Source organism: Puccinia triticina, chromosome 3A (genome assembly GCF_026914185.1).
Source record: "Puccinia triticina chromosome 3A, complete sequence".
NCBI lineage: Eukaryota > Fungi > Basidiomycota > Pucciniomycetes > Pucciniales > Pucciniaceae > Puccinia > Puccinia triticina.
Window position 1 is genome coordinate 1,665,460 of NC_070560.1, and position 22,341 is coordinate 1,687,800.

Below are 22,341 nucleotides of genomic sequence, written 5' to 3' on the forward strand. Positions count from 1 at the left end.
AATTATGATTGGAATCTTCATCCAAATTCATATCATCATGTGAGCTTGGATTATCTGTTGTTATTGGTACAAAGTCCAAATCATCTTGGTAACGTTCAGTCAAGCTTGAAGTTGGTGATGCAGCTTTGCTCCTTATCTGGGGTGGAGTCTGTTTACTAGTACTGGCTAATGGATGTTGTTTCACTCTTTTTTCAGGAAGATTTTTGAGATCTTCTGCTGCCTCTCGGCGCAAAGACCTGGCTGCTCTTGCATCAAATTCTGTCTCAGTGTAATGGTAAAAGGTTTCGTGTTCACTTTCATGATCAGATTCCCCACTGCCTGAGCCTTGTTCTTTTTCAGGATGGCCCTTCCAATATTTCTCTGGGATATGTAGTTTTTTCTCAGCATGATCTTTTAATGCACCAAGAATCATATTATGCATTACATCCAGATTAATCATCCGTGTGGGATCCCAGTAAGGAAGTTCCTCAAGTATTGAATAACGAACACCAGTTTCCTTGAAAATTATTTCACGTTGGGAATCTGAGGTAGCACTCAGCCATTTCTGGATGTTGTCCTTGTGTTGTTTAAGTGTTCTTGCTTCCCATAAAAAACCATGAACATCATTTTTGTCCTCAGTGGAAATGGTGCAGAAATTGCAGAACATTGTTCCAGAATGGCTTTTGAATCCAGTAATCTTACGCATTGCAGGCAAGTCAGCAATAACGGTCAGCATTGCAACTCTTATCTTAGTTCCTTGTGGGTGCTTAAATGTTCTGGAAAAATAAACACCCTTCCACAACAACTTAAGCTCTTCAATAAGTGGAAATAATAAATTATTCAATTGAGGTGTTGTTGGCTCCTTTGGTCCTGGAAGGATTCCAGCAACATATACATTTTCAGGTTTGAGGCGCTTTTCAGGAGGGAGATTCAAGCAAACAAGTATCAGGGTTCCAAGACTAGCATGCCGGCTTGATTTTCCAAATGCATTAAACCAGTCAATGTAGAGTGCAAAGGCCAGGTTTCCATCTTGTGATAAAAATGTCTGAGTTTCATTTTTTCCAGCAAAATGCTTCCAAATATGTCCATCCCAAATATCAGTCATTGTTGATTTATATTCTTGTTTCAGATGGATTGAAAGATCTTCCTCAATTCCAGGCTGTAGTAGTAGTCTTGCTAGCCAACTCCTGAAAGGTTGATAAACAAAATGCTTATTTGCTTCAAACTTTTTTTCTTGAATTTCTCTTGGCTTTTTATTGGAATTTGTGGAAGTTTTCATTTTACCAATTTGTGACTGACATGGACCATCAATCTCATATTTGTTCAGGTGGCGCTTACATGTTATGTTGGGATCTTTTATATCTTTTTCTATTCCTACAAGATACAAGCACTCAGGACAGCAAGCATATATCTCAAGCTTTGGGTTGATATTGAGGCCATCAAAAATTGTTGATGTACTAATGGGGATCTTTCCAAGTTCATTGATTGAATCTGGTGCAAGTTCTGAGATAACTGTTCTATTTTGTAAGTTTAATGCTTCAAGGAGGAATCGTGAAGATTCTCGGCTAATGTTGTGGTGAAGACTCAGAAGGGATGTAAAAACCATTGGAAATATGACGTGGCGCTCATTTTGCTTCCAGCAGGATTGTGCCCATTCCTCTGTGTTAAATATGGGTATTCCAATATCCATAGAATTTTGAGAAGAGGCTGAATTCAACTGGGAAACAATCTTGTTAGGAGTTTTATGAATCAGTTGATGAGACTTTGTTTGATGTGAAATGTTTTGAGTGGAATCACAATCATTTGGTTGAAATTCATGTTGGTTTTGCTTAGGAACAGGTTGAACTTGAGAGACATGGAGTTCATACTGCTTTTTTGTGAAGGATAGACCAGGCCGTAGACCATAAGGAGTCATGTGCTGCTTTGTGCCACAGCTCAGACATGTGCAAATTACATGGCCATGGGGAGTTGAAGGTGCCATAACAATTTTGTAGTGTGGATATGAATTTTGGGAACAACTGTCAAAGATATCACCTTTTAATAGGTTCGTGAGGGTGGCAAAATGAAGATGAAAAAACAGGATGCCACTTTTGTGACCTTTGTTACACATTGCACCGGAAAAAAAAACATGTTTATCATTTTGGCACCTAGATAAGAATGTGAATTGATTTTGGAGATAAGATAAGATGAAACATCAAGATAAGATATGATGAGACACCAAGATAAGGAAAAGATAAGATATCAAGAGCAGATAAGATAAGATGCCAATTGAAACATAGTTTGTTTGAAATTTATGATAAGCCATAGAGGAGACATGAAACATGAAGTAAAAAAATGATTTATTTTTGGACTAGACAAAATTAACAGCATAATACAAATCAAAGATCTTGAATTGTAGCTCCTGGGCAGTCGGAGCGCTTGGGAACATTGAGTATTTTCTCCCCTGGATTGTATTGAAGCCAGTAATCACTGAAATCTAGTACAATAAATTTGGCAAGATCGTAACGGGAGATGCGAGTAGGTGTACTATCATCAGAAGGGAAAAAAGCAGCGTTAATGATGGAGCATATGTAGGCATTGGTTCTCTTCCAAATAGGCTCAAGATTCTGGTTCGAAGGCGGAGGCTGGAGCAAGTTGACTTTTGCTACAACAGAAATCAATAAAAAGCACTTGGATGCTGAAAACAGTTTGGGATCGGTTGGGGTTAGAAAGAGACCCCGAATTCCAGCAACACAGAAAGCAGCCAAGAGTTGAAAATGTGGCCGTGAGACATGTTCGGAGGGCAGTTTGCTCCATTGTTCTGAGTAACTAACAATAGAATGTTCATTCTTGTGAATCTTGCATTTCGCCTTGAGAATGGCGAAGGCAAGTAGCATTTGATGTATGTTGTCGATGAACTTGTCAAGAGAAGTAAAGCTAACTCTGGATTCAGATCCTTTGGATGTGGCTGAGTCGGTAATCTGGTTGCCTTTGGGTCCATTGATACATTGTATGAAGTAGTCTATCACCGCAAGTTCCATTTCGAGTTCGTTCGTAGAATCGGCTGGCTTCTTGTACGCTGGGAGAGAGCTGATGTCCTTCGAAACGAGCGCCACAGACTGGAAAAAGATTGCAGCCCATCTCAACTGGATGACTTCAACCGGATGACAGAGGTGTGCAAACAGAGGGAAGAGTTCCGAGCCCATTCCGCGTTCAGACAAAGACTTTTGAGCATCTTTGGTTGCCTTGTGAAAATCCTTTGATGGGAAACTCCAAACATCTGTCTTATAGAAAGGCTCGTTGAATGCTGGGAAAATAATGTCCGGAACTGTAATCAAGTATAGAAAATCAGTTTTGAGGTGCAAAGAATGTTAACTAAATCAGTAGATTACAATTACCATTGTTTCTCAATTCTTTCAGCCAAGTTTTGAGTGTCTTTCCATTAACTGGATTGAATTCGATTTGGGAAGATAAGAAACTGCTGTATTCAGTTTGAGGGAGCAATCCATTGATTCTTGCCGAGTACAGTTGATTTATGGATTCAAGTGCGAGATGGTAGCCATTGTAGTCGACCTGAGAGGATGAGTAGAGTTCATGGATAGGAGAAAGTTCATCCCAATGCTTCTTGGTGAAGTTTTCCAATTTGTCTGCTGGAGATCGTTGTATTTCTTTAAGTGGACCGGAGGCAGGTTCGGAATCATCCTTTGGTGGCTCTTGGTTCGATTGTTTAGTTTGATCGTGTGATTTCTCAGGACCCGGATTTATTTGATCATCGTTCCCAGCGGCAGGTTCGGAATCATCCTTTGGTGGCTCTTGGTTCGATTGTTTAGTTTGATCGTGTGATTTCTCAGGACCCGGATTTATTTGATCATCGTTCCCAGCAGAGATTGGAGGATCTTGACTGGGATCTTCAGGATTCTCCAAAGCTGAGTTTGGACCGGAAATCAGAGCAGACGATCGATCAGGAGTGGCATTTTGCAGATTGACAGAGTTCTTCTCTGGATTAAGATCAGAAGTGTCTTTTTCAAAGCGGTTGTTTGAATCAGAGGTGCCGAGTTGACTAGTTTTTTCAAGTTTTTCTACAGAGCTGGAAGTGGGGACGGGGGCCGAGTCGTTCAGAGTCGTTTTTTGTGGAGCGGCATCATTTTCTGTTTGATTTGGATTCACGGACTCTTCATTTTTCTTGGAGTCTTCATCAGAGGTGAACTTGTGACGCTTCTTTTGGGACGGCTGTTTAGTGGATCTTGATATATTCCGCTTTCCAAGAAGATTTGGAGTTCCAATCTTGACTCCCTCGCTCGCTGGGAGACTTTTCCCATCTTCGACAGCTAAATGAGGATTAGTGAGTCACGTATTTCAGGTTAGTTCAGATGCTTTAATAAAACCAAAACTAAAAACAATCATTGACTTACTTGCTGATGATTCATCCAACACTTTGATCGACTGCTGAAGATGGAAGCGTGCCTTACGAGGGAGACCTGGGTCTTTGAGAACTGACTCTAACTTTTGACGCTTGATCTTCAGGTTATCCAAGAACTCTTTTGCAGATAAGACTGTCACTTCTGATTCATCGGGCAAGGCTGTGAAATCGGCATGTGGAGGTGGCAAAGTCTTATTTTCAATGGGTTTTGATTCGTTCGAAGCCTCGGGCCAGACAGGTTTCGGCAGAGAAGATTCTGAAGTAAATGAGGAGAATAAGTTTCAAATATCCACCTTATAAATACAGCATCAAGCCGTTGGCTTACCATCATTTTTTTGATCACCATCATTGCCATCTGTATCCAAGTCAGTGAGTATCGAGGAATCAGGAGAGCCAGGATTATCGTTGATCACAGAGTTTTTCAATTGTTCAGTTTGAGCAAGACGGGAACGGCGACGCGTAAGCATTTGGAACAGTTAGTAAATTGTATAAGTTCTACTATTCTGAGAACAGATAGGGGTAGAGGTAAATTTGGTTGAGGATAGGTGTGTTTTTGATGATTTGGGTTGGAGCGGGGTGAGAGTGAGTCTTTATATATCCAATAGGGAGGGATATTGTTGGAAACCCGATCACCGATGTGGATTGTCACCTGACAAATCATATTTGCTTGGTTAAAATGACAATCTGCATGTGATGACACATGATATTGATTTTGCATGATTATCTAAGATGATTTAAGTGGGTTTGAAGCGGATATGCAGGTTTGATTAGAGAGGAAACATCAAACTGTTTGCTTACCAGTGATTTTAAGTAATCTTCTAAGATGTGCATCCCGCTCCAAGAATCCTCCAAATTTGTGTCCAGTCTGGCCAAGGATTGATATAAAGCCGTCGTAGAGTGACTTGCATATCTGAGCTGAGAATGCAAAGCAGGTGAAACTGCTCTCAGGTGGCCTATCAGATTTAACAGTTTGATGGTAAACTAAATTGGATAACCAGAACATATCGGTGAATCCATCAACAGAATTAAAGTCCACGACAACTGAGATTCCTGGAAGAAAGAATTGACCATGCTTGACATCATACCCTTGTTCTTGTGAAGCTGGCTCGCCTGTTTCTTCAAATATTCCACACCATCCACCATAAGAAATCAAATTGACATCATTGTCAACATGAGCTTGATTATAAAATTCTCCCCAAGTTGCTGTAATATTTGATGCAAACCCCATAGGTGAAGTTTCATTGAATTCTGGTGAAGCAAAGCTAGGGAGTTTGGCAGACTTCATCTTCTCAACTGATTGACGGAACAGGCCAGGCGCAAGCTTTTGGTATCTTTTAGATATAATTGACTCAATCTTGGGCATTTGTAGTATAAGAGCCTTCCATTTTCTGTAATCCTCTTCAGTTTTGACCTTTGATGGGGTATATGTTCCTGGTGCAGCAGAAGTGAAATGAATTGGGCAAATTCAGTAAGACATAGAAACTCTAATTTAAGTGTTGAGAAAAACTTTCAATCATACCAGAATGTTCATCATTTTGACCATAACCTTTTCTCCAACCAAATCCTTTCATTATTCCTTCAATCCATGAGGCATTGGTTTGATCATTGTAGTAACGCCCAAGCTGGACTAGTGTTGTGGTTAAGAATCTGATTTCTTCATATTCATCAGGGGGCATATCAGACCACTTAGTTTGCTTGACAAAAAGTCCAACTTCTCTATTTCTGTTTGTGAGGATAGCTGTTGGTTGATCAGGTTTGATTGTATGATTTGCCTGTTCAAGGAACTGTTGGGTTGCTTTGATGTCAGTGACCTCTGGACATTTGATTTGACTGGGAGGTGATGTTTGGTCAATACTCAGGGTGAGAAAGGGGGGACTGATATCTAGAGATATATATTCTTCTGGATTTTTGGGGTTGACAACGATGTTTTGGATGGAGAATTCATGCTCTGCTTGGTTGTTGCGTGGTGCAAGGACCAAACATGTTGGTATTGATGACATCTGGATTGATCAAAAAGTTGAGTATTTTGAGTAAGGGAAATATTCCTGTTTTCAGCTGTAACAGATTGATGGGAGTTGAGAGGAGGGTTGTTTCTCTCCCAGACTCAGAGGCACCGGGGATTTGGGAAAACCATGTGTACTGAAACTCATCAAAAAAGCCCCACACCAGTACTGTGAATTTGACACAGTTTCACAATTAAATCACCAAACATTTGTACTGTAGTAGGGTGACACATCATATCATAACACTGCCCCACATCATACATTCTTGTTGGTTCGCACACAAACAGACAGACTGCTGCACCATTGTGCTCGTGTCCATTTCCATGCAATCAGAGAGGATTGCCTCACAGTCTTAGGCCAGTTTGTTTGCATGGGAACTGAAAGGATGGCCAGGCCACTGTTGTCCTGTCTGTTTGCATGAAACCAGACAGGAAAGTACGAATGTGTTGGCTTGTCAGAAAACAGATGCCTCTGAAACATGTACGAGTATCCCGTCTGTTTGGATGGGAAGACCACGGTGCAGTCAGGTCCCTTGGAATTCATACAGACAAGGCTGAAACATGATATTTCATACACTTTGAGGATTGTCTTGTCCGTAACGGACAGGACAGCCCCAACACCTCTGTCAAACGGACAGGACAAGCGCCACAACATGGGAGGTTTGGGGCTGTCCTGTACTTTGACGTGCGAACGGGCAGGACGCCAATGTTTTGTCCTGTCCGTTTGCGTGCAAACGGACAGGACGCTGATGTTCTTGTCCTGTCCGTTTGCGTGCAGACGGACAGGACGCGAAAGTTCTGTCCTGTCCATTTGCGTGCCAACGGACAGGACGCCGATGTTTTGTCCTGTCCGTTTGCAAACGGACAGGACGCCAATGTATGTTCTGTCCTGTCCGTTTGCGTGCAAACGGACAGGACGCTGATGTTCTTGTCCTGTCCGTTTGCGTGCAAACGGACAGGACGCCAATGTATGTTCTGTCCTGTCCGTTTGCGTGCAAACGGACGGGACGGAACATCAGCGCCCTGTCCGTTTCAAACGGACAGGACGCCAATGTATGTTCTGTCCTGTCCGTTTGCACGCAAACGGACAGGACGCCGATGTTCTTGTCCTGTCCGTTTGCGTGCAAACGGACAGGGCGCTGATGTTCCGTCCTGTCCGTTTGCACGCAAACGGACAGGACGCCGATGTTCTGTCCTGTCCGTTTGCGTGCAAACAGACAGGACACTGATGTTCTGTCCTGGACGTTTGCGTGCAAACGGACAGGACGCCGATGTTCTGTCCTGGACGCTGATGTTCCGTCCTGTCCGTTTGCGTGCAAACGGACAGGACGCCAATGTGTGTTCTGTCCTGTCCGTTTGCGTGCAAACGGACAGGACGCCGATGTTCTGTCCTGTCCGTTTGGACGCTGATGTTCTTGTCCTGTCCGTTTGCGTGCAAACGGACAGGGCGCTGATGTTCCGTCCTGTCCGTTTGCACGCAAACGGACAGGACGCCGATGTTCTGTCCTGTCCGTTTGCGTGCAAACGGACAGGACACTGATGTTCTGTCCTGTCCGTTTGCGTGCAAACGGACAGGACACTGATGTTCTGTCCTGTCCGTTTGCGTGCAAACGGACAGGACGCCGATGTTCTGTCCTGTCCGTTTGCGTGCAAACGGACAGGACGCCAATGTGTGTTCTGTCCTGTCCGTTTGCGTGCAAACGGACAGGACGCCGATGTTCTGTCCTGTCCGTTTGCGTGCAAACGGACAGGACGCTGATGTTCTTGTCCTGTCCGTTTGCGTGCAAACGGACAGGGCGCTGATGTTCCGTCCTGTCCGTTTGCACGCAAACGGACAGGACGGAACATCGGCGTCCAGGACAGAACATCGGCGTCCTGTCCGTTTGCACGCAAACGGACAGGACAGAACATACATTGGCGTCCTGTCCGTTTGCACGCAAACGGACAGGACAGAACATCGGCGTCCTGTCCGTTTGCGTGCAAACGGACAGGACGGAACATCAGCGCCCTGTCCGTTTGCACGCAAACGGACAGGACAAGAACATCAGCGTCCTGTCCGTTTGCACGCAAACGGACAGGACAGAACATCAGTGTCCTGTCCGTTTGCACGCAAACGGACAGGACAGAACATCGGCGTCCTGTCCGTTTGCGTGCAAACGGACAGGACGGAACATCAGCGCCCTGTCCGTTTGCACGCAAACGGACAGGACAAGAACATCAGCGTCCTGTCCGTTTGCACGCAAACGGACAGGACAGAACATCGGCGTCCTGTCCGTTTGATAATCTTAAGGCATGTGCTGAGACAATCCACACAAACTCCAGAAATGAATATTCTTGAGGCATATGCTGAAACATTCCACACAAACTCCATGGTTTCAATGTGAGTTTCAGTTATCTGCAGTTTTAAATGTAGTCTCTGTGGGTTTCAATTGGAAATGTCTAACATATTTTCTGTGCAGAAAACATTGCTGCCAAAGTGCCACCCTCATTTCAGGTTATAAAAGTCTTGCCCAACTTGGTCAGAATTCACCATTGTCGGAGAAAAATCATGGCAAGTAATTTCGTTTGCCTGGGAGTTCTTTACTGTCCTCTATCACATCTGCAACAAGAAATTGTTCCTCAACTCTTTGAAAGTGAAAGAACTTACTGGGCCCGTTTAATACCACAAAACCAAGCGATTGGAGTCCAAATAACTTCCTTCAATGTACCAATTGGCTGCATTCCCTTCCCACTTAGCTCCGTATTACTTGAAAACTTGAAAACTCCAACCCACTATGGTCCACTTGGAGGTTACAAACCCTCCCAGCTACCAGCTCCTGATTTATTGGTTGAATCACTCTTGCAGGTGAAATGCAAGCCCACAGCAACAATTAATCTTGCACTTACCCTATTCATCAATGAGCTCAACATAGGGTCACTTTTCAATCAGCTAATTGAATCTAGCCTCTTCCCTCAGGCCCCAAAGAACTATGATCCCAACAAACATCTTGGCTGTAAACTTGCAAACCTGCCAGAAAGATTGATCTCAAGCTCAAAAATTATGAACCCTAGGTTTGATCCAAGCCTTCTGTCAATACCAAGTGGATGTGACCTTCAACCAATTTATCCACCACAAAATATTATCAAGACAAAACTATTACCACACCAGGCCCAAGGACTCTCATTCATGATTGACCGTGAATCAGTGAATTCCTGCTCCGCACAATCTTTATGGTCAAAATCTATCACTGAAAAGTGGTATCTTTGGGAGAGCAAGATTAATGGGACTCATATTGGATTCTCAAATCCTGCTGAAGTTCCAGAGACAGCCTTAGGTTCTATTCTTGCTGATGAAATGGGTTTGGGAAAATCATTGCAAGCCATTTCTCTCATAGCAACATCTGTGGAACAGGCAAAACTATTTTCAAAAAATGGTTACAACTCTGATGTAAAGTTTCCTCACACTCATACAACACTCATTGTTTGCCCAGCAAGATTAATAAATAATTGGTCAGAAGAGATTATAAAACATGTACAGAAGGGATCAATTGAGTTTTTGAAGTATCATGGACCTCAACGTCACTTGATTCCCAAGTCTTCAATTGATTCTGCAAGTATAATAATCACCTCCTATGAAATCATTAGAGCAGAATTCAATCAGCTCCAGAGTTCCAATTCCTCAAGTGCCTCTTTCATATTCTCCCGGTTTTGGTTCAGAGTGATATTGGATGAAGCTCAGTGAGTTTTCAGTTCTTTCAAAACTATTGCTAATGAGAAGCTAAATTATGTTTTCAAATCAGCACAATAAGAACAGCAGAATCCAAAACCCAAATATCAATTCAGTCCATAGTGGCTGAAAGAAGACTTTGCCTCACAGGAACACCTCTTCAAAACAGTCTTCATGACCTCATGGCACTCCTCAATTTTATGTGTTCTAACCTCAAAGCCTCATATAACCAATGGTCAGATATCCTCAAGCCACAACTTAAACATGGGAATGTCAAGCCTTTGCAGCTTGTTCTCAGACATGTCATGTTACGCCGCATAAAAAGATTGACCTTGAAAAATCTGCCAGATATCACTCACCACAACATACTTGTGCCATTGAAACCACCAGCCCAAAAATATTATGATCACCAGTTTGAAAAATTCCTGAAAAATTGTCACAATGAGAATCCATCCACCCACCTCAACAAGGAGCAGAGTTTTTTTTCTTATCTCCATAGCCTCAGAGGCATTTGTGACCATCCACTGCTTTCCAATCCTAACCTCCGACTAACTGATGATGGTGAGATAAAGATGAATGATAATGATGCAAATCAGCTCATCACCTCAAGTAGATCATGTCAAACAATTAATCATCATGTTTCTTATGAGGAATGCTGCCAAAGTAAAAAGATTGTCCAGCTATGTGAAATGGTAGACCCTCATTCCCCCCTCATGAAAGAAAATACAAAGGTTGTGATTTTTTCAACGTGGACACGTTTCCTGGATTTGTGAGTGCCTATCTAACAATAATCATGCATTCAAAAATTCACTAAAAATCAAATTTGTTTCATAATCAAAAGGATTGGAATAGCCCTGAAAAAACACAATATTTCCTTCTACCGTCTGGATGGTGAACTGGATGCAAGGATGCAGGACCAATGTCTCAAGGATTTCAAAAACAGCCCAAACACCAATTTACTGTTGGCATCATTGCAAACTGCAGGTGTTGGACTCACCATCACCTGTGCTAGCATAGCATTCATCATGGTGAGTCTCAATTTTAGAAAATGGATGCAGAGATAATGATGAATATTTCTGTGTAGGAACCCCACTGGAACCCTACTGTTGAAGCACAGGCATTTGACCGCCTTCACCGAATTGGCCAGAAGAAATCTGTACAGGTCTTCCATTTCATCACACCTGAAACTGTTGAAGAGAAAATTGTTCTTGTTCGTTTGACTCTCTTAAACATTTCCACTAACTCTCACAGCACATAATAATAATACTTGCTCTTATATTGAATTGAAAGGTTCAAAAAAGAAAGAAAAAGCTAAGCGAGTGAGTCTTTTTGTTTGTTTCAAAGGTTGAAATTAGCAGATTTTATGTTTCTGACCAAGTTGAAAAGTTAAGATCAACTATTTTAACCACTACTGATTGGAGGGAGCTTTTGGAAGAGATGCTGACAAGATAAACCTCCAGAATTCTTTACAAAAATGGAAAATTATATAAAAGACCACGGATAGAACTCCAGAATACTTTACAAAAATGGAAAATTATATAAAAGACCACCGATGAAACTCCAGAATACTTTACAAAAATGGAAAATTATACAAAAGACTAGCTTGCATGGGCAGCATAAGGCATGAAATCATCAGTCATAATACGAACCTCTTTGATTTTAAGATTTTCAATGGTGCCTGGAGTCAAGTTTTTTAACCATTCTTCTTTGTAAACCTGCCTGGAGAGCCTTTCTGGGATTCTTGGATTCTCCTCCGTGTTTTCTGGCTCCTCCCGTGCTATGAACTTCTTCTTCCGTCTCGATTTTCCAATCCGTGATCCAACCTGAATTTCATGATCAATAGTTTTGACCAGGGCAGAAAACCCATCAGATCTCCAGCTCAACTTCAATTTTCTATGTTTTGTAACACGATCAACCAATATCTCCTCGGTATCGGAGCAAACTGCTGGGTCCTTGAACTGAGCTGCAAGCTCTGGATAACCGTTTTCATCACACCACTGCTGCCTTCTTTCACAAACCTTCCATCAAAATAAAACCAAGCATGAGTCATTTATTCAATGGGAAAAGATAAGAAATTTCAAACATACCCTTGAGCGTGTCTTTATAGACCTGTTCCGTGCCTTTTGTGCATCCAACGCAGTTTCGCCACCCTTTTGGATCAACTTCCACTGAGTCTGAAGATGATTGAAGTATCGTTCAAGTAAGGCTGAAGCTATCGCATGGGTAGCATGATCAGGTGACCAAGGATGATTGTTATACTCTCCTGAGTGAAGAGCCATGCTAAGAGTCCGATAAAAAACTACATCCATAAGCTGATTGAAAGGGTGTTTCCAGGAACTTTCCCAGTCAAAGGTGAAGCGTGTTAAACCCAGATCACGTAACTGGGTTTGCAGCCAGCTTTTGTATGCTTGGGTATGATTGCTGGTGCTTGCTGGTGCTGTTGGACGTGGTTGGTCGAATCCAAGGTTTTTTCCCCTCTGAACTGCAAGATCTCGCTCTTCGGCATTTGGTTGTAGGGGGAGTGTTTTGAGATCGGTTCCGGTGACACCAAGGAGCAGCCGGGTATGTTGATGAACAATATTCTTCAGTGGTTCCGAACCTTCAGGTAAAGTGCCGCGCAGATCCTTCATACGTTCCTTCTGGGTTTTCTTCTTTGCAGAAGCTGATAACTTATTTCGTAGACCCTTGTTCCGCCTAGATCTTGAATCAGCTGCATAATCTTCAGCTGGAGAATGATCACTATTATCTTCTCCTTCCTCTCCATCACCTCCACCACCTCCACCACCACCACCGCCTCCTCCACCTCCGCCGCCTCCTCCACCTCCACGGTCTCCACTGCCTCCTCCAGCTCCGCCACCACCGCCGCCTCCTCCAGCTCTGCCGCCACCGCTGCCTCCTCCAGCTCCGCCGCCACCGCCGCCTCCTCCAGCTCCGCCGCCACCGCTGCCTCGTCCAGCTCCGCCGCCGCCACCGCTGTCACCATCATTGCCACTGCCTCCTCCTCCTCCTCTTCCAATTCTTTGACCACCACGGCCCTCTTCATCACTGTTCCTGCCCCCATTTCCTCCAGAACCGCCAGCTTGTTGTGTTGGTTGTCGAGCATTTTTGTTTGGGTGATTTTGTATAGATGATTTTGGCTGGGGCGGTTGAGATTGTGTGGAAGCATTTGATTGTGGAATGGCGAAAGGTACAGAACGCCAAGCTGGTGGCTTTGGATTTTGTGGGATTTGTGAAGTCGAACCAGAAGTGTATTTCTGAGCCAAGTGGGTGATGGATTTTGCCTTTTTTGGCTCCAATCGTGTTGGAATTGGTGAGTCAGAAGTTAGTGTTGGAATAGGCTGGAGGATCTCCTTGGAAAGTGGGTGTGGACCAGAGTGAATTCGAACAAGTTTTCTTGAAGAATTTGCCTGAGTAGATGAACCAGGGTTGAATTGATTTTGGGTTTCACTTGAGTTGACTGGTCTTATTTGATTCGTTTGATCTGGAAAAATTGTGGAGCAAGGAAATTTAGAGAATCTTTCTGCAAACATAATTCCCCAAAAGATTAATGATTTACCTTCAAAATCAATCTGTATATCTACTTCCTCACGTTCTACTGCCCTTCCTTTTCCCTTCTCACGCCGTTCAACTGGAGAGGAGGGCTCGCCAACTTTCCCCCAGTGAATAATATCAACAGAAATATCTCAAAAACCGCCCAATTGTGATTGAAAAACTTACAGTTAACATTCAAAGCAGATGAATTCCAATCCCAGCCTTGATTTGCATTCTCTTGATCAAGGCGTGGACGTTTTGAAGATTCCCCAGCTGCATACAAACAGAATTGTTTTTATTCAACTGTCAAACCCAGAATAATCATTGGGACAACATGAAACATACTTTTCTTTGCCAGGGTTTGAAGAGGTTCGCCAAACTGCCGTGAATTAAAAACTCCCCCACCTCTCACGGCTGCATCAATCAGCCTCTGCCTACTTGGGTTCAAATCTTCGTTCATCCTCTTTGGCCCCTTCATGAGGCTCCCAAATTCCTTCTTGTTGAATTTGCCTTTCAAAGGTAAAGATTGCATGCGTTTACGAGGTTCCATATTAGGTGGGTTGAGTTTTGACAGGTATGATTCTGGCCGAGATCCACCACTCTCATGACTTATGGGTGTTCTTTGGGGCCCTTTCCTCCATTTCTCAATCATTTCTTCTAAAAAAACTCGCACAAAGTAAAAATCAGATAATTTACCTGGAACATGTATGAAATAGTTGAAAATCTTACTCCTCTCTTGCTCGTGCCTTGAAAGTACCGCAGTTTTTCTTAGAATCTCTGACCTCCTACCAAACTCTTCTGAAAGTAAATCCGCTTTTCCTATATACCTTATCAAAATTTAGTAATCAATAACAAAATAATAGATTTTTAAAGAAATCCCATACGTTTTACGTTTGCATCATGCTCTGGTGGAACATAAAATGGATTCCAAAACTCATCTTGCAATTCTTCATTTGCACGTGTCACTAGAGAAAATGATTGCCTTTCAATTGCGGCTTCCGGATTATCATTGATTTCTACCTCTCCATGAGCTATTCCACATTTGGATCCAATGTGAAGAAATCAGCATGCAAAAAATCTTCATCCAGTTTTCTCACTATCTTCAGTATCACACAAGCTTACATTTATCCACATCAATGATGAATCCACCCGACATCTGCTTTTCACGTTGTTCCACATTTTTCTCATCTGTTTTTGAACTACTATCATCTCTCCAGATGTTTCTTGTCGGTGATATGACTGATAAATCAAAATGAATTATTAGGAACATCGAATAATTAACAGTAAATCATAAAAATCTCACTATCTTCCTCTGAACCAGCTCTCCAGCCTCCTTCATAGTTTAGTCTAGGCTGGCTGGTGCCCTCATTCCAACGAACCGATGCGGATGGACCTTCACCTGTTGACTTAACCTCCGATAGAGAGATTCCTAGAGGATAGAAATCCTCACTTCCATCGCCTGAAACAATGGTCAGAAGACCAAGATGTCAAAGCTTGCACTGAATCATATAGATTATAGTACACAAGAAACCACCCACTTTCATAAAACTCTCTCGGCTGATGCCTTCCCCAAGCACTTCGATCATCATCACTGCTATTTTCATTGCCTCTAGGGGTCAATGATTTTGATTTTTGTTCTGTTTGCGCTACTGATTCCTGGAAACGATCTTTAATCACCCGTTGTGAGTATCCCCATTTGTTCCGATGATATGATTATGTGGAGGGAATCCAAACACACTTGATATAGAAGTTTGACTACCTTGTTCATCATTCAAGGTTCTTGACTGCGTGGATTGAATGTCTCCTGCTCTTGAAAAGCTAACCGTTGGAACCTGTGATGTGTTGGCTGAAAGCCGATCTTTTGTTTACATGTTAACATTCATGGCTTTGAATTTATAAAATGGCAGAATACATAAGAGTTATCTGGCTCACCGGTATCACCCCCAGCTGTATTTCCATCCTCAGATATGTTTCTTAACATAGTTCGGATGGGAACATTCGCTTGCCGCATGTGTTGTTGAGTAGCAAGTGCTGTTTGCAAAGTTGCAGAAGTATCACTTCCAGAGCGTGATTCACCAGACCTTCCCTCCGTTCTTGATGACGAGCCCTTTCTTGTTGAAGCTGACCCATGTTTCCTTTCCTTTGTTCGGACTTGGCTACCTAAATTTCAAACAGAATATTAGCAACTTAAACTTGTGTAGTGGGAAGAATTAATGAAGGCAGAACATACGGCTTGTTTCACTCCCAGCAGAAGATGTTTCTGTTATTTTTTTCATACAATGAGCAGCCTGGCATATTATCACGCAAAAAAGAAGCAAGAAATCTAAATGACTAACTACTTTGCCGTGAAGCACTCCCCTGTAACCTAGCTGTCCCAGTTCCTAAAAAGGCATATCAGTCACCAATAAAATCCGCACCAAAATAGATAAGACTTACTTGTGGGATTCACAACTGGTGATTGACTGATCAAAGTTTTGGGGTCAGGTCCGATTTGATTTGTGTTTTTCGGATTTTCTGAAGAAAATAATGTCAAGCAGTTGTTTTAAAGTTTAGGTGAGGAGTGTAACATAAGCGGAAAACCTAGTGAGGGGAATTCATACATACCAGTTGAACTCTGCCCAATATTTGAATCATCCTTTGACTCGGAGTATCTATCTAAAACAGGATCATCTGGAGCTGAATTTAGGGATTGATCAATGGAAACATTTCATATCTTAGTAAATGTGTAACACACAGAACAGCCTTCCACATGGAGCATGAACTTATTTTAGATCACAAAATCCAAATGAGCATAAAAAGGAAGCAGGAGGGAAGTTTTTTGTGGGATCAACTGACAGTCCACACTATTACGAAGTGATTCTTTAGTCTTGGGGTTCGTGTCCATTATCAGTTCTTGAAAAGTTCTTGTCACTGAAGAGTAGTGTGTAACACGAATTTCGATTGGTCAGAAGTGTTTTTGAGGATTCTGGGGAATTGATTGCTAAATCAAACAGCACATATATATATCTTCATAGACCTGACTTGACTAGAGGCAACCTCAAAATCATCGTTTCGCACAATTATACACTTGAGGCCTGGGTATTCTGTACTGTGAATCAGCAATACCAAATAAGTCCTTTGGGTACGCAAAAACTTCTCTCAGAATCAACACTGTTGTATCACTACACTATGAATGCACGGATTCCAAAGCCATGCAATCCTTACATAAATAATATACTCTACTCGCAATCAAACACAGCACATCCCACTATCCTCCACCTTGAATCAGCAGTGCATACACAAAAGTATGATTCATCTTACCATATTTGGCCTTTGTTGACATAGAAACTCAAGACCATTTGAGTTCTGAAGTCAACCGAACAACGCAGTGCAATTTGACATTATTGAGCAGTGTCACTGTTGAATTTGAATTTTATGCTTTGACAGCAATGCAAGCACAGCTTTCTCGAAGTGCATCCTCAAAATCACTGTTTCTGATTAATGAGCTCGCAATTGGATGCATGAATTCATACCATAATCCACCTTAAATCAGCTGTTCCCCTTGACTGGTATGAGTGATCTTCCGATCAAACCCAATATTCATGAATAAAGGAACATGTCACTTTATGCAAAATTGCTCAGCAGTTTTGTTAGAAATGTCATGTATGTTGCCAAATTTGAGCCCAAAAATGAATCATTTGGATGCAATCAAGGTATATCAAAATCAGCTAAAAAAAACTGAACCATCATTTGTTTGCATCTTACCAACCGATTGGACGGGACAGGATCACATGACTCCACTATATGATCAATCAATTCTGTTTGAGTGTACCGATGGAAGTGTATCCATTGAATTCGTAATCCGATCACAAACCAACTGGCACAAAGAAAGGTGTCATCAACATATTGTAAAAACCAACTCATCAATTCAATGTGATTTCCTCGAATCAGCAGCTGTGGAGATTAAGCCAAACAGATGTGGAAGCGTTCTACTTTCAATTATTTATAACATAGATGATAAGCGTGAACGATCATCCTCAATTGTTAAGAGGAAAAGTTTTACCCGTAGCAAGCTTCAAAAAATCTGTGGAATCTCCCCAATATCATTGGATTAAACTTACATATTACTACGGCTCATTACTGCAATTAAATCTCGACAATTTTTCCAGACACCATGCTCAGTCTATACAAAATCAAAGGCGATTTAAATACAGTCATACCGAATGCAGACCAAGTTCATTTCTGGGGGTACATAAAAACCAATGAAACGGTATGCACAAGATCTGATATAACTCATGAAATGTGCTACTTAACATTGTGTTTTATCTTTAGTCTGTGTTCTGTAAAATAGATGGGATAGTGATGAGCCGATGCTTTGTTTCTGGTAAATGGTCAAATGGTCAGAATATGTGCTCTCTGGCACTTGTTCCTACTCGGAAAATTCAGAACGCGTTGCTAGAGGATATGCTGTATACGATAGATGGAAACGTTACGTCTGAACCAACTGGAGGACTATTCAATTTCAACTTTGGTCCAAATGACGCAAGGATTGCCAGAGGAGATCCAAAGGAAACGTGTAAAACCAGGGTTATGATTTGGAGTGATGGGACTATTCTCTCGGTGAAATTGAATGAGGAGCTGAATTTAGTTTTGAGGTCATTGTAGGGCACAAGGTGAATGTAAGTGTCCATTCAACTTTTCTCAATTAATTTGATTCTCACTAACATCCTACTATAGAATCATGGTGAACTGTTGAAAGCCAGGTACATCTTAGACAATGATCACATAAGAATTCCACCTGGAACGATTCTCAAAGAAGGAGATAGGGTAAACTTCTACGGAAGCCTTGAAGGAGTTGATGAATTTTTGGGCCTTATCATTGTTCAAGTGAGTAATCCCCTTGTTGAATTATATGCAACACAGGTTGACTTATTTCCATTTAGGTCAATGAGGGAATGTATTATAGCACAACCAAAGAATAGAACTTTTTTACAGCACCAGGCCAAATTTAAGAATGCTGTTGTAAATCTCAATTTTATCACATCAAGATGCAGAGCCCTATCAACACCCCAAGAGCTACTCTTTGCTATGAAAAGCAGCTCTTTTGTGTAGTGAAGCAAAAAACCACTACTCTGGATCCAGAGTAGCATTAGTGCTAGTGGAAAACCACTACTTTGAGTGGTAGTGAACCACCAGCACTGCTACTGTAAATTTGAGCAGTGTGGAGTGATTCCCTTTTTTTCAAATCAGCTACAGTGTAGCATACCAGAAAAATTGGTGCTTTTTGGCGCTATGAGCACTTTTTAGCGCCAAAAGCATAGCAATGACGCTGCTTTTGTGCCAAAAGCATAGCCAGCAAGTGCACCTTTTGGTGGAAAATGTGGCAAATGATAAATAATCATCAATCCTCCATCAATCAATGATGTTGTGGATTGACATTTGAATGGTGCTACAGTATTGCAGAAAAATTGCTAAAATAGTGTTTTTTGTCCTACTTTAGTGAGAAGCATACCGGAGTTTCACTACTTGCTGCTGAAAATAGCTTGCTATTTTGGTGCATTTCTTCGCCTAAAAAATTCAATGAAAAGCATAGTACCCAGCCTTCTACTAAAAGCATAGTGAGTTGGGCCAAAATTGCTATGCTTTTGCTATGCTTGCTGCTACATGTAGTCTAGCTCTTGTGGTGTTGCCCCTATGATACATTATGCAAAAAATATGATGTATTGTATTGGATAAAAAATGCAATACAGATGCAATGTATAAGCAATACATGCCATGTATAATAAATACATGTATTGTATTTGTTCCAGCATTGCTGATACACTTAAATTTTTTAGCATCTGCTTTTATTTCATCAGAAAACTAGTTTGAAATTGGTGTGAAATTGTTGTGTATACAAGAAGGAAGTTTTGGGCAATTTCATAATCTTACCTTGTGAATATGAAAATATATTCAGTATCCAACCCAGTGATTTTAAATTGAAACTTGTTTTCTATCCAGAATCTTTATGGTGATTTTCATCATTTTTGCTGAATCCCTCAAAGTGTCACAGTTCTGAATTGAAGTCACTGCAAGGCCAGTGCCCTGAAATTTCCCCTGGTGTCATCGAAAGCTTCGCCAGCTATACCGCTCACTAAGAGCTTTGTAAAGCTCTTGATGACCGGTATAACCGGTTGTCCATAGCTTTGCAAGCTATCGATGACCGGTTCAAGAGCTTGCAAAGCTATGGACGACCAGTTATACCAGTCATCGAGAGCTTGCAAAGCTATGGACGACCAGTTATACCGGTCATCGAGAGCTTGCAAAGCTATGGATATACTGGTTCCATAGCTTTGCAAGCTATCAACGGCTGGATATAACGGTCATCGATAGGTTTGCAAGCCATCGACGACTGGTTTCAACGGTAATCAATAGTTTTGCAAGCTATTGAGGACCGATTATAATGGTTGTCAATAGTTTTCACTCAACAATTGGTCATATCATCAATAGCTTTGCAAGCTATCGACGACCGGTTATAATAATCATGGACGGCTTTGCAAGCTATCAATGACCATCTACATATATAGGGCTTTTAATGGGTCATGAAGGAGTGTGTTGGGGTGCTTCCGTATGTAAATATTATAGCAACCACGGGTGCGTGCCAGAGCCGCGCGGGTTGCTATATGCAAAACATGAGTTGCCATCGCGGTGTTTTAGCAACCCGAGTTTACCTCCCCGGGTGGAGATGCTCTCAGGTTGGCGGTCGCTAACTTTAGCGACCACTAGCCTGAAATCAAACCTTTGGTTTGTTAACCTGATGCTAACCCGGCATCAATGCGAGTGACCAACCATGCAGGCTTGGTCGGGTTAACTCGCCTTTATAACCCGGCGATTTATAACCCGACCAATGGGAAGGGGAGCGAAGCGACCTAATAGAGACTCTAAGTTTGCGGTTCCGTTGTCATCTCGATTTAAATGTGTGCTGTTGTGTGCTCTCTGGACCCATCTTAACTCCTGATGATACGGCATCTGGCATTCGTCGTCGATAAAACTCAACACACCCTGGGACCTCGATTGCTTCGCTACCAAGTCCCTGAAGTATGTTGCAACCCAGCCAGGCCCTCTCCACATGTCTCATGTTTCGCTCGTAGGCACCTGGCGCCAGGGCTTCGGATTGCCCACCTCATGATCTCCTAAGTTCTGCCATCAGTTTAACCACTCATCTCTTTGAAACATCTTCGCCACCGAACCAAATCAGCCCACATTCCAAGGGGAAACCCATCACTCTTAACCATTCGGATTACAGCAATACACATTGTTCGTATACTTCCGTTGTAATTAGCTTAAAAATTGCATTTGCGTGGATTCTTTGCCGGTCGTGGATCATGTTGGTTAAGATCTGTTGGATCCTATGTTTTGTCCTCGCGGTTGTATCAGCTCTCCATCCTGAGGCTGCCAACGCTCCTGACCAACCCGACTGCCTGGTTAGTACTCTTCTTACTCTTTAGTTTTCATCTGGCCAGATTGGGTCATCAGTACTGGATTCTGACGGCTCTGATCCGCTCATTCGTATTACAAACAGCACAATACAGCGAAAACAACCGAACCTGAAGCTCGAAAACAACACTTCAATCCGGGGATATCAAATGGGCCTGGCTTTAACTTTGCCTCGCGAAAAACCAACTTGGAAAAGCGTGAACTATTATCAGTCCAAATGCGGAAAAGAATTAGAAAGGATCTTGCTGCCTGGAGGTCCAAATTTTCTCACCAGGATGAAGTTTTTGTCCGATGGGCGATTGATGTGAATATACCTGAAGTTCGAAGCACGAGGGAAGTAAAGGTGCAATTGCCTCTCAGGCAAGTAGATCAGAATGGTTGCCAAAGACGAAGAAGAGAAAGCTGACATTCTCATCCCTTTCTCAGGATTGTCTTTGTGAAAACCAAGAAGCTCGTTCAATGAAGTTCCTTGATGAAGCAGTCAATCACAAAGCCCAGGTGAAGCCCCCTTGACTGGCAATACCCGGGAACGACATCTAACTACCGTTAAATCGCAGCAGGAGCTGAATATTTTGTTATCTCGAGAAACAATCCAGCTGTCTTGCGAATTGGAAAAAACCTCTTACCAAAACCAATCCGACTATTTTCTCTGCCTTTTCCTTTCCAATAGCCGCCTGCATTACTTCTTTGACTGTTTATTTCTTCACAAACCAGCCTTATCAGCTCATTCATTCTCATCATCTTATTTTACGTGTTTTTGCTCTACAATAAACTATCTTTCATTTACATAGACTGCGTGTCTCAAAATTTGTGTTTTTGTGTATCTTTGGACTTGAAATGAAGTGACTCTTGAGTCCTCCTTCTTGGAAGCCCATTTGTGTCGCGCTGCATCTCCGTTTTTTTTTTTGGATTGTACTTATGTTGTACATGATTGAATATCACCCGGTTTGAGAATGTCCACTGGTTCTTATGAGTCAAGTCCAATGCATGAATTCAGCAAACCTGACCAGTTGGCAGTGGCAGACCTGACCCAAGTAGAAACTCGCGCGCTTGCGGATTCATCCGGGCCATACCGACCGAGACTGCGTCGTGGCGCTGGATTTTCTATGTGCAACAGTTCATCGCCCGAGTCGCTCAATGTCAGTTGCCGGGAGTTGAGGCTTATCAGCGTGTTCACCCTCACCCGAGCTTCCCGAGCCGTCCCGATTGGGCAAGTGTGCTGTGGGAGTCTGGATGATCGGTGAGCCGGGGCCGGTCTGCTGACTAAGC

The 22,341-nt window shown here is 42.4% G+C and overlaps 4 protein-coding genes across 4 annotated transcripts; 2 read left to right on the forward strand and 2 right to left on the reverse strand.

Annotated features, from left to right (window-relative positions):
- Window positions 1-1,509: 1,509 nt before the first annotated feature.
- PtA15_3A186 (uncharacterized protein) lies at window positions 1,510-4,845 on the reverse strand (the record flags this gene model as incomplete). Its single annotated transcript, XM_053167129.1, has 4 exons — window positions 1,510-1,544; window positions 3,639-4,286; window positions 4,371-4,634; window positions 4,704-4,845. 4 exons carry the CDS (start codon window positions 4,843-4,845, stop codon window positions 1,510-1,512), a joined length of 1,089 nt encoding a protein of 362 aa, XP_053018377.1.
- A 7,973-nt stretch (window positions 4,846-12,818) lies between these two features.
- On the forward strand, window positions 12,819-13,344 carry PtA15_3A187 (uncharacterized protein; the record flags this gene model as incomplete). The annotated part of the gene is made up of 2 exons (XM_053167130.1): window positions 12,819-13,173; window positions 13,274-13,344. The coding sequence occupies 2 exons, from the start codon at window positions 12,819-12,821 to the stop codon at window positions 13,342-13,344; spliced, it is 426 nt and encodes a 141-aa protein (XP_053018378.1).
- Window positions 13,345-15,591: 2,247 nt separating this feature from the next.
- PtA15_3A188 (uncharacterized protein) lies at window positions 15,592-16,501 on the reverse strand (the record flags this gene model as incomplete). Its single annotated transcript, XM_053167131.1, has 6 exons — window positions 15,592-15,777; window positions 15,848-15,877; window positions 15,954-15,982; window positions 16,054-16,131; window positions 16,222-16,293; window positions 16,453-16,501. The coding sequence occupies 6 exons, from the start codon at window positions 16,499-16,501 to the stop codon at window positions 15,592-15,594; spliced, it is 444 nt and encodes a 147-aa protein (XP_053018379.1).
- Window positions 16,502-17,770: 1,269 nt separating this feature from the next.
- On the forward strand, window positions 17,771-21,585 carry PtA15_3A189 (uncharacterized protein; the record flags this gene model as incomplete). The annotated part of the gene is made up of 8 exons (XM_053167132.1): window positions 17,771-17,866; window positions 17,929-18,172; window positions 18,262-18,275; window positions 18,334-18,483; window positions 20,727-20,892; window positions 21,013-21,059; window positions 21,158-21,327; window positions 21,393-21,585. 8 exons carry the CDS (start codon window positions 17,771-17,773, stop codon window positions 21,583-21,585), a joined length of 1,080 nt encoding a protein of 359 aa, XP_053018380.1.
- Window positions 21,586-22,341: the final 756 nt, after the last annotated feature.